Genomic DNA, 12,267 nt, shown 5'->3' on the forward strand with positions numbered 1-12,267 from the left:
TCCGTTGGTGGTTCTGGTTGTGTTGTTGTTTGTCTGTAATGAGTGTGTCTTGTGTGCTGAGATACAGGGTCGACTGACAGCTCCTCCCCCTCTGTGTGGGTGTGTCCTCAGGTGGGCCTCCACGCCTCCCCCTACAGAAGCAGGAGGGAGGATAACGCACATCTAGACAACGCGTTATAGCGCCCCTTTTTGGTCGGAGGCTCCAATCACCAACGAGCCTCTGACTGTAAGAGGCTGAGGCAGCAGCACAAGCTTCGCTGAAGCCGAACTGAATTAAAAGGGTGGATATTATTATTTCAGACATACACACCCCAACGGGACAGGATACTGCTGCACCCACAGGAGCTGGATGACAGACATGGAGAAATGGACTCTAAGGAGAAATGTTCTCAGTGTTTGCTCTAGGGTGGATAATGCTTTGGTGTGTGTGTATGCTGTGAACTGTACAGGGCTTTCATTGTTTGTGTTCATGTGCATACTGTATACATGTGCATCTCCCACTCAGGCATGGCCTGACTCATCAGTGATGAGGTACGCTATGTTGTGACCCCCTTTCTGGTAGTTAGAGGGCGGACAGTGGTTACCAGGACTAGGAGCTCTATTCATTGTGTGTCGTTGAAGCGTTCAATTTAAAGGTAATGACCTATTGGGCCGACATCTGCAGCGTTTACCTTGAATACAGTGTCTGCTAAAGCAGGAACATTGCCTTTAAATTCAAATTAAGCTGTAATGCTGAATTTCCGCGATACAGATTGAATAGAGCCCTAGATCTCCCCACTACAGCATCCTCTGCACACTCCCGTCCTGGACAAACCACGCGGGATATAGGAGATGTGTTTGGCGACAGTTGCTGAACGTCCAACACTAACACTCATTTTTATTTCAGAGATTCACCGACTCACTACTGTACTTGATATTTGTTTTGTATACTATGCAATGCTATACTATTGTCTGTATTTGATTTGTATACTTGGCAATTCTGTAGTGTTTTATGCTTTGGTTTTTGTCATTTCCTCCAGAAATGTTCATGGAATATGTGGATAAACAGTATACATGTGGCATTATTATACAAATCCCATCACTTCTACATCATATACTGTAAATGATTCATTATTTGAATCTGTCCTTCTGAATGAGCCATCAGAGCCAACATAACCCAGTAGTAGTGTGAGGTGATTCCTATCAGACAATGTAAAGTGATTTGAGCACCTGAAAAAGCGCTTTCAATGATATTTCCAATCCAGTATAATATTGTGATGTCTATTTGCAGTGAATACCATAAAGTTATGTTTGATATTCTGTACTTTATATGAAGCGACTTGTTATAAAAATGTTGGTGCTATGGCGCTTTAATCCACTATATGTTGACCAGAAAACAGTATATTATCTACATATTGGTCAGTACATTTTTGTTTACTAAAGTATGTTTGCGTGGGCGATTCTGATTCATATCCTCAAAGTTTAGAGTTCACCCCATTGGATTGCACAATGATTCAGGAGACACAATATAACTTGAGCAGACAGTGGGCTCAGCCCAGTCATGGTAAACAGTACCTTTTTGGTTTTTGTGTATAAAGTGCTCTTACATATACAGTATTTATATTTTATACAGTAAGTGTATACTGTCTAGGACTGGAGTGAAGAGGATTTTCAAATCTGGACACCTAGTTAATAACCCGTAAAATAACAAAAACAATCAATGAATGAAAAAGTCAAACACAGGGAACTGTTTTTACATTCTTATTTTTTCATTGTCATTTCATTAAAGACGAAGCTATACATCTTGTCTAAATTCAGATTGAAGCACAGTGCACTTAGCAATGCCTGCAAATGAAAAGAAAGAAAAGGCAGAGGTGACCACAACCATAAATATAAAGGTCAAACTATGTACATACAGGAGATGACTAGCTAGGGCATCATCACTGAGAGAAGGTAGTCTGCCATTGCATTCATTTGAGAGCCTTCTGCACAATTCATACACAATACAAATAAATAGCTTATTTTTGTCTATCTTTACACTGATACAATATTAAGAGGAAAATGCAGCATGTTGAAAATGAAAATAAAAAGACACTTTTATTCTCCCTCTTCTGCTTCTTCTACGTTAAAGGCCAGAACATACAAAAATAATCTCTAACATACAGCATTCTGTGAGATGAGCATCATTCATCTACAGGGCTGGTTTCAAAGGTTTCTGAGCTGATAGTAACATCAATACTAAGATATGTATGGAACAGTGGCTGTGCGAAGGGAGGCTGTCATAGGGCAACACTGGACAGGGAGACAAGAGACCCTGCAACGATGAGTCTACTCACTAAACAGCCTGACTCACACACCTCAAATTCTTATAAAATCATCCACACTGCTTGTCTAGCATTATCCACTATGTCAATAAGGAGCTAGCTCTTCCAAGAGTGCACTTCACACGCTGTTGTGTTGCCATGGTGTGGTGCCAGAGTGGTCCAGTAAATAGAGGAGCTCTGTGGTGCTCATCACGCTGTACAGCGCAGCCTCTCTCTCTACAGCGCAGCCTCTCTCTCTACAGCGCAGCCTCTCTCTCTACAGCGCAGCTTCTCCCTCTACAGCGCAGTCTCTCTCTCTACAGCGCAGCCTCTCTCTACAGCGCAGTCTCTCTCTCTACAGCGCAGCCTCTCTCTCTACAGCGCAGCCTCTCTCTCTACAGCGCAGCTTCTCTCTCTACAGCGCAGCTTCTCTCTCTACAGCGCAGCTTCTCTCTCTACAGCGCAGCTTCTCTCTACAGCGTAGCCTCTCTCTCTACAGCGCAGCCTCTCTCTCTACAGCGCAGCCTCTCTCTCTACAGCGCAGCTTCTCTCTCTACAGCGCAGGTTCTCTCTACAGCGTAGCCTCTCTCACTACAGCGCAGCTTCTCTCACTACAGCGCAGCTTCTCTCTACAGCGCAGCCTCTCTCTACAGCGCAGCCTCTCTCTCTACAGCGCAGTTTCTCTCTCTACAGCGCAGTTTCTCTCTCTACAGCGCAGCTTCTCTCTCTACAGCGCAGTCTCTCTCTCTACAGCGCAGTTTCTCTCTCTACAGCGCAGTTTCTCTCTCTACAGCGCAGTTTCTCTCTCTACAGCGCAGTTTCTCTCTACAGCGCAGCCTCTCTCTACAGCGCAGTCTCTCTACAGCGCAGTCTCTCTACAGCGCAGCCTCTCTCTACAGCGCAGCCTCTCTCTACAGCGCAGCCTCTCTCTCTACAGCGCAGCTTCTCTCTACAGCGCAGTCTCTCTCTCTACAGCGCAGCTTCTCTCTACAGCGCAGTCTCTCTCTCTACAGCGCAGCCTCTCTCTCTACAGCGCAGCTTCTCTCTACAGCGCAGTCTCTCTCTCTACAGCGCAGTCTCTCTACAGCGCAGTTTCTCTCTCTACAGCGCTGTTTCTCTCTCTACAGTGCAGCCTCTCTCTCTACAGCGCAGTCTCTCTCTCTACAGCACAGCCTCTCTCTCTACAGCACAGCCTCTCTCTCTACAGCGCAGTTTCTCTCTCTACAGCGCAGCTTCTCTCTACAGCGCAGTTTCTCTCTCTACAGCGCAGCTTCTCTCTACAGCGCAGTTTCTCTCTCTACTGCGCAGTTTCTCTCTCTACTGCGCAGTCTCTCTCTCTACATCGCAGCCTCTCTCTCTACAGCGCAGCTTCTCTCTCTACAGCACAGTCTCTCTCTCTACAGCGCAGCTTCTCTCTACAGCACAGTCTCTCTCTCTACACAGCTCAGCCTCTCTCTCTACAGCACAGCCTCTCTCTCTACAGCACAGCCTCTCTACAGCGCAGTCTCTCTCTCTACAGCGCAGCCTCTCTCTACAGCACAGCCTCTCTACAGCGCAGTCTCTCTACAGCGCAGTCTCTCTCTCTACAGCGCAGCCTCTCTCTACAGCACATCCTCTCTCTCTACAGCGCAGCCTCTCTCTCTACAGCACAGCCTCTCTCTCTACAGCACAGCCTCTCTCTACAGCACAGCCTCTCCACTACAGCGCAGCCTCTCTCTCTACAGCACAGTCTCTCTCTACAGCACAGCCTCTCTCTCTACAGCACAGCCCTGGGGGCGAGATGGAGCTACATTCAACACCATCACAGTTATCACCAGACAAATCAGTGCACAGCTCTGTGCATGTACGTGTGACATTGAATTGATAGTGTGACAAAGACCACCAAATATGTCTAGGGAAAAAATCCTTGTGACAGTGCCTTTGAGCTCTTTATTTTATGAAACATTTCTGCTGCATGATTTCCGGTCATTTCGCTCATTACCCTGCTGAAAGACAGTAAGACAGAAAATCATGATACATTATGAAACAGTTTTTTTTATGGGACATTGGCTTTTGCCACTAATTCCCTCAAGACATAGTACCAGACAAATCAAAATGTACAGTTTACATTTAACAGACGCTAGAAAGATTTGTTTACCCTCCACACACACACACACACACACACACACACACTTTGAATCTGTATCTATGCCAATTACTTGTTGTCTGACCCGAGGCGTTAGCCACATACACACCTCACTTATTCTGATACTCCAAATCTCCTCTTCACTTTGCCTGAGAAGCATCTACACTTCACTCATCATTGCAGTTTTGTCCTACTCACTGACACTACAGGGCCAGGTCACACCATGGTTAGCATCTACATAAAAAAATAAAAGTTACTTGATGGTATATATATATAATGATAAAGGACTTTGTGTAGTTTCTAGAGCACACTTCATTATGTATGTAACTGTATCCTATCTAAAGTTATGATGGTTTAAACATGAGTGTTACTTTGTACAAAATCAAGAATGACTGTATTCCCTTTTTTTCTACAGCAAATTACATCTCCAATATGTACATTAGAACATTATTATCCTTTTTAGTTAATGATTTGTACATTATTTTCAAAGGTTAAATGTGTAAAAATGATTTAATGGATTTAATTTATATATATATATTTTTTAAGTATTCAACCTAAAAACATTTAAATAACTAAAAGAAAGGATATTTGTACGTAGTTTAATAAGCAAAAAGATTTTGTAATTCAATATCCCCTCATTCTTGTCACCTTTCAATTTGACAGGCGAAGCATAGCCCCTCCGTGATTGACATCCCTTCAATCCAATGACACAAGGGCAAGGCCTTGCGGAGGGTAACGGAGTCACACTCCCACTATAAAAAATATATTTTTATAATCAGGGCCAAATCTTAATGCTATATATGCATTTGTAGGTATTTGTTAGTGCTTTAATGCAATATTAACAAGTAATTGTTCAAATATATCTTTCATGCAAAATATTGATTAGTGCTTGGTGATGGAGTCACAGCTGTCCAGAAATGAAACAATACTTACCTTACATGATTTTGATTCATTTTATGACTCCCATATGGCTCCATGACACATATTCAATCAGGAAATTGTCCTATAAATATCGATCCAGAGATCATATTACTGCAATATGCTATTTTGCATGTTTATAACTTCGTTACCACGTAACTCTTTTACCGGACATCTCTTTGTATTATCAGTATTTTCATTATGAAAAATTGCATCAAATGATTCCAAAATTGGTCTTGATATAGTCAGCTAAGAACTTTATCAGATATGTTACATTAATGGATTATCACTAAAGAACTGCATATTACGCAGGTTTGCATATACCTACCCAAAATATGTTAACTGGCTGTGACTCAATTACCAAGCACTAATAAAAATGTTTGCATGAAAGATACATTTCAACATTTACTTGATAGTATTGCATTAAAAAACTATCAAATACCTACAAAAACATACATAGCATTAAGACTTGACCCTGATTGTAAAAAAGATACTGCAAGTTTTTATTGACCTTGACCTACAGTACTAGAAAACTGAACTCATTGAACCAGAGAATGAGTTATGAAAGAGGAGTGAGTATTCCTTATATTTACACGTGTTAGTTTACTCTTGTAACCATGACTTTGCTTGGTCTGAATAATCCCCATAGACTGTTGGACGAAGGCTCATGCATGGAGGACGTATCACATGCTATCCACTTTGCGCTTTGTCTCACAGTAAGAGAGGACCTAACAGCTAGAGAGTGAATACGAGGGCAGCGGCAGATGTCTTCAGGGTGCAATGTATATGATTATTGAAAATGTATAGATTATTATCTGCCTTCTGAAAATCAACATATCATTCCCTAAGTAGAGGAGTGTACAATGTATGTGTACTGTGTATGTGGGTATAAGCATAGAACAGCATGGTCAAGTGATTATACTGTACATGTGAAGAGAGTCAATAGGTAATAAGCTGGATAGTATACGCTTTAAGACGGTTGATATACTCTTCCAACAAGCCACACCCACTTAGATGTGGCGTTGAAAGATGTTAGAATATCTTTGGCTCAAAGCCACGTGAAAATGTCCCTGGTTTGACAGTGGACAGGTCCCCATCAGGTGTCCACACATGAAAGAAAGACATGGATATTAAATACTTTTCCGATCCCTGAGCTTTCACTCCTATTGGGCAGGAAGGGCTGGCACTTAAACCAACTAGTGTTTCCGTTGGCCAGGGACTATTGTCAAATAACAGTCTGTTATGAACCAGCACTGTGGAGACCAGACTGACTAAGGGGAACAGGGGAGGAGATCCTACAGTGCAATGACTCACCGTGTGTGATATGGTTTAGTTATTTCATCCTCTCACGTATTCTACAACCTCTCAATGACTGAACTGTACAATAGTAAAGTGCTGATTGTTCTGCCTGCGGAGGATGGTACACTGATAATATGTAGATTACACAAATTAACACCTGTTTCAGAGAAACTGTGATGTACATATTAAACAGAACTCCCAAAAAATGAATGTGTGTCTATACATGTGCAACAGAGTTTTTGTTGTATATTTGTATAAACTTAAATCCATTGGTATGCATTCAGTATTTAGAGAAACAAATATCTGGCTGCCAAGCAAGCATGTTTTTTTAAACTTATTTTTTCTTCAGTTTTTAGAATACATATTTCTTCTATCTGTCCTTCCTTCCCTGCAGATGTGACCATCTCTCTCTATTTCTTCATCCTTTTCTTGTCTCTGTAAGTCTACATGATGCTCCCCAGGGTGGCTGAGGCAGGGTCAGACTCATGCGCCGGGGTCTAATTCAGTAAAAGCTCAAGCAAACGGAGGATCAGGCAAAGGTGGGGCTTGGCGCTGCAGAAGCACTGGAGCAGCCCTGCTGGCTGGCGTGGTGGTGCGTTAGGAACGGTAGTCCTTTTTACTGTACGGCTTGTTCCCCAGGATGCTATCGACCTCGTGTGTGATTGAGGAGGATAGTTTGGGAAGAACCTGCAGGAGAAATTACAGATGCATTGAAGGAAACAGAAGGCAAGAGGTATTGGTTCACGTGTATAGATTGCACAGACTTTGTACCGTATGTATATTGTATACTATGTTGCCCCTGGTAATGTGGGTATAACATTTGTAAACAAAATATCAAATGCACAGAGTTCCCATGCCCATATTGGTTTTACTATCCATGTGGGGAACAAACAATTGATTCCCATTTAAAATCCTATTTTCCCTAACCGCTAACCATAAACCTTTAATTTAACCCTAATCTTAACTCCAAACCCCTAACCTAAAACTAATCTTAACTCCAAAACCCTAACCTAAAACTAATCGTAACTCCAAAACCCTAACCTAAAACTAATCTTAACTCCAAACCCCTAACCTAAAACTAATCTTAACTCCAAACCCCTAACCTAACACTAATCCCTGAGCCTAATTGTAACCCTAACCATAAACCTAACCCTTAAACCTAAAATAGCCCTATTCTTTGTGGGGACCGACGAAATGTCCTTATTTTACTATCCTTGTGAGGACCTCTGGTCCCCACAAAGATAGTAAAACCACACACACACACACACACACACACACACACACACACACACACACACACACACACACACACACACACACACACACACACAGCACATACTAGGAAATGGGAAAACAATTTATCTCAAGCCAGACATAATGTGATGAAAGAACATAAAACCCTGATGGTTTGAAAATCCCATTAAATGAGAGAATCTTATCTAGCAAAGTAGCAGCGCCGCAAGCTAGCCTCAAATGTCCGTGTTGATTGATACTCTGCTGACCTTATTAACTTGTTCAGTAAAGCATCCAAGCATATTACAACAAACTGACTGGCCGAGAGGCAGCGCTCTTTCCAGGAAAGACAAAAACAAGAACAATTCTATTATAGATGGTTATGGACAGGGAGAGATGGCATTTTGAACCAATTAAAAATGTTGATTCAATATCAATACTCATTGACATATTATGCAAATCTGCACACTTTCTCTTGCGCAGACACACCCCCACCCACCCACCCACCCACCTACCTGGACCCTCACTGTGTTCTCACCTGGATCCTCACTGTGTTCTCATCTGGACCCTCACTGTGTTCTCACCTGTATTGCTGCTATATTCTCCATCAGCTGGTCGGTGTTGGACGCCCCCAAGAGTACGGAGCTCACCCCCTCGTTCCGTAGGCACCACGCTGTAGGGGACGGGTAAACAGCAATGACACCCCCATCATTTCAAACACACAACCCTGCTACCCCCATATACAACACACAACCCTGCTACCCCCATATACAACACACACACACACACACACCTGCCTCAAACATGTACAGTATAACACTGCATCATACACATAACAAACACCTAATGTCTCTTCAAAAAATATAACTACTAAGCACATGCACCCCACATACAGTACTCACACAAACACACAATACCTAACCCTACACACCTAAAACACAACCCCACTGTGTTTGCTAATCTAGTTGTGGGATATTTGATACTGTATAAGAGGAATAGTGTACTACTGCATTGAGACTTTGTGCCAGTGTGTTCAAACCTCTGCTGTGAGGTACAAACACTGTCCGTGTGGGATTAGAACCTCCAGACACCGCGGTGAAGATGAGACAGAGTCCACTTCCAGAAACAGGTCTGACCCTACAGGATTTCATATGACAACCAAGGTTTCCTCAGGTCAGGATGGGATGGCTGTAGTAGTCTACATGGAACTGTCTAACAGATGAGAGATTATTCACTCACTGGCCTGGCCAACATCCTCTATGAAGTCACACTGCTACTTTACCGTATGACAGCTGCAAAGCTAGGCTATCAACTGTGTAAAATAGCAGGCTTTGGGTAACTAAACGGGTCAAGCTAAAAGGCCTAATGTGTATTTAATCTTTACATTTTTCCAATGTAGAGACTCCCGGGCAGTGGTGGAAAAAGTATCAAATTGTCATAGTTGAATAAAAGTAAATATACCTTAATAATAAATAAATCACCCAGTAAAATACTAGGCTACTTGAGTAAAAGTATAAGGTTTTAAATATACTTTAGTATCAAAAGCAAATGCTATGAATCATTTCAAATTCCTTATATTTAGCAAACCAGACAGCACAAGTATATATATATATATATATATATATATATCTTTTTTTTACAGATAGCTAGGAGCACACTCAGACATAATTTACAAATGAAACATTTGTGTTAAGTGAGTCCGCCAGATCAGAGGCAGTAGAGATGACTGTGCATTCTCTTGATACTGAACATTTTCCTGTCCTGCTAAGCATTTGAAATGTACTTTTGGGTTTCAGGGAAAATGTATGGAGTAAAAAGTACATTATTTTCTGTAGGAATGTAGTGAAGTAAAAGTAGTCAAAAATATGAATAGTAAAGTACAGATACCCCCAAAAAACGACTTAAGTAGTACTTAAAAGTATTTTCACTTAGTTACTTAATACCACTGCTCCCGGGTGACGTAAAATGGTGGTCTTCGGACATAACTCTGTCCAGGCTGTTTGTGGCAGTGCCACAGGGATTTATAGTGATTGGGAGCTACAGTGTACTAGCTGTCTGCTAATGGGCCGTGAAACCTAATCTATGACACTGCATTACAGGTCGGGTGTAAAATGCGCCTTGATATGCAGAGTGAGGTGTTGTGTAGGCCTAGATTTACCCAGTCTCTCTCTCATCTGCGACACTTTAATAGCTCTCCATGGGGCTGGGAATCTGTCTACAGGCTCATTCCCCCTCTCCCCGTTCGACTGTAAATCAATATGGGCCACTCACTGGATTTATGTCTGGCATTCCATGTAACTGCTGACTTGGGGAAAAGAGAAACTTCCTCGTCGTATATAGATACACAACACGAAACAGTAAACTAACAAACAAAATCAATAGCAAGTTATTACCCCTGGCTTGATAAAGCGGGTTTGGATTTAGGAAGAAGAACTAGTTTGCCACAAACAGACATACAACATAATACAGACAAACATTCTCTATCTCATGCACGCACACACACACACACACACACACACACACACACACACACACACACACACACACACACACACCACAACAGCTGAAAACCCTCTGGTTAGCCGCCTGACTGGCAGTGACCATCTGGGCGCGAATCAAGCGAGAGGCAGAGGGACGAGGAACGGACAGACGGACAGAAAGAGAGAGAGCGGCAGTGTGTGTCGGCGTACCGATGGCGAGCTGGGGCAGAGTGCAGCCCAGCCGCTCCGCGATTGCCTGCAGCTCTTTCAACTTCGCCTGCTGACGCCGGCCCTCCTCGCTCAAGATCTTGTCCTTCAACCACTGGTAGCCCTGTTGAAACACAGCACACCTGCTCAAAAACACAGCCCTGCCCAACACTGATGCACTGCACCACCTGTGTCGGCCAGGGCCTGCTTTTAAACACGTGACTGCTTGGTAGACCAGGACCTGGTTGTCAACATTGTAACTCTACTGTAGTCTTCTTTTACTGTACAGCCCCAGCAGGCAGAGATGAGGCCCCCCACTCTCTCTCATCTCAACCTGGTCAACTCTGGCTCATCTCTCACGTTTCACACACATACAGTACAGTACAAACACACGCACATATGTTTTAGGATGTAAATACATGTCTCATTCTTGTTAAGATTGTGCATAATTAATTCTAAATACCAAGAAAATGTGTATTATGAAAATCTATGAATGTACATATTTTTCAATAGGCTAAAAAAGCAACCTTGATACAGGGATTTCATTTCCTATATGATCCAATGATTGAAACAGTGACAGATCAGGAACAAGCAAGCTTTCAGTGACTGATCAGCCATCCACACCATTGTTAATCAGGAATAGGGTTGCAAAATTGCAGGAATTTCAATCATTTCCATGGTTTTCCATAAATCCTGGTTGTATGCCGGATTCCCTGCTTATTCCCTCCTAATTCCAGGGACCCTCCAACCGGGATTTCGGGAAAACCTACGAATTTATTGAAAGTTCCTGGAATGTTTAAACACTATCCAGGAATCAACAGCACAACATATGAATCAACACTACGCAGGAGAAAATCAGCTTCATAGCGAGAAGGAGAACTGGTTTCCTTAACTGCACAGGGTTAAGACCAATGTTCCTTCTAAACTGCGCGCGAAGTAGCACCGAGACTGCCGTGCAGCTACCTAGACTTCCGTGCAGAGCTCAGAAGAAATCTCAGCCCATGGAGAGAAGTACGAGATTGAACAGTTTTCCCTGTTAGTTAACACTATCAACGTTTCCCTTTACTGTGGCAATTATGATCGAATCAACGCAATGTTAGCCAATGCCACATACCAAAACAAAATCAACTATGCAAGAGATGTTGTTGGAGGCAGAACGCATCGGAGTAGGATTCTATTGCACAAGACTCTACACAGATCGGTGCAGCATAACCAATCAGAGCTGCAGTAGGTCTACAGTGCATTCGGAAAGTATTCAGACCTCTTGAATTATTACAGCCTTATTCTAAAATTGATTAAATAGTTTTTTTCCTCATCAATCTACACACAATACCCCATAATAACAAAACAAATACACGTTTTTAGATTTTTTTTTGCAAGTTTATATATAAAAAACAACTGAAATATCACATTTAAATAAGTATTCAGACCCTTTCCTCAGTACTTTGTTGAAGCACCTTTGGCAGTGATTACAGCCTCGAGTCTTCTTGGGTATGACGCTACAAGCTTGGCACATCTGAATTTGGGGAGTTTCTCCCATTCTTCTCTGCAGATCCTCTCAAGCTCTGTCAGGTTGGATGGGGAGCGTCGCTGAACAGCTATTTTCAGGTCTCTCCAGAGATGCTCTAGGAAGAGTCTTGGTGGTTCCAAACTTCTTACATTTAAGAATGATGGAGGACACTGTGTTCTTGGGGACCTTCAATGCTGCAGAAAGGTTTTGGTA

General features: G+C 42.5%; 2 protein-coding genes across 11 annotated transcripts in view; one reads left to right on the plus strand and one right to left on the minus strand.

Annotated features, from left to right (window-relative positions):
* Positions 1-1,779, plus strand: part of LOC139535719 (multiple epidermal growth factor-like domains protein 6) — an 82,277-nt gene extending 80,498 nt beyond the window's left edge. The window contains exon 38 of one of the 2 annotated variants that reach the window (XM_071335434.1): positions 68-1,779. In XM_071335434.1, the coding sequence (XP_071191535.1) occupies positions 68-180 (113 nt within the window). In that variant the 3' untranslated portion in view covers positions 181-1,779. The remainder of the gene's footprint in view (positions 1-67) is intronic. The other variant, XM_071335436.1, reaches the window with a different exon arrangement.
* LOC139535720 (voltage-gated potassium channel subunit beta-2-like) overlaps positions 1,728-12,267 on the minus strand; it is a 166,313-nt gene continuing 155,773 nt past the window's right edge. For 5 of the 9 annotated variants that reach the window (XM_071335441.1, XM_071335439.1, XM_071335440.1 and 2 more), the window contains 3 exons: positions 10,548-10,668; positions 8,442-8,530; positions 1,728-7,311 (listed from right to left, as the gene is read on the minus strand). In XM_071335441.1, the coding sequence (XP_071191542.1) occupies positions 7,222-7,311; positions 8,442-8,530; positions 10,548-10,668 (300 nt within the window). In that variant the 3' untranslated portion in view covers positions 1,728-7,221. The remainder of the gene's footprint in view (positions 7,312-8,441; positions 8,531-10,547; positions 10,669-12,267) is intronic. The other 4 variants (XR_011667185.1, XR_011667183.1, XR_011667184.1 and 1 more) reach the window with 4 other exon arrangements.

Source organism: Salvelinus alpinus, chromosome 12, assembly GCF_045679555.1.
Source record: "Salvelinus alpinus chromosome 12, SLU_Salpinus.1, whole genome shotgun sequence".
Taxonomy (NCBI): Eukaryota; Metazoa; Chordata; class Actinopteri; order Salmoniformes; family Salmonidae; genus Salvelinus; species Salvelinus alpinus.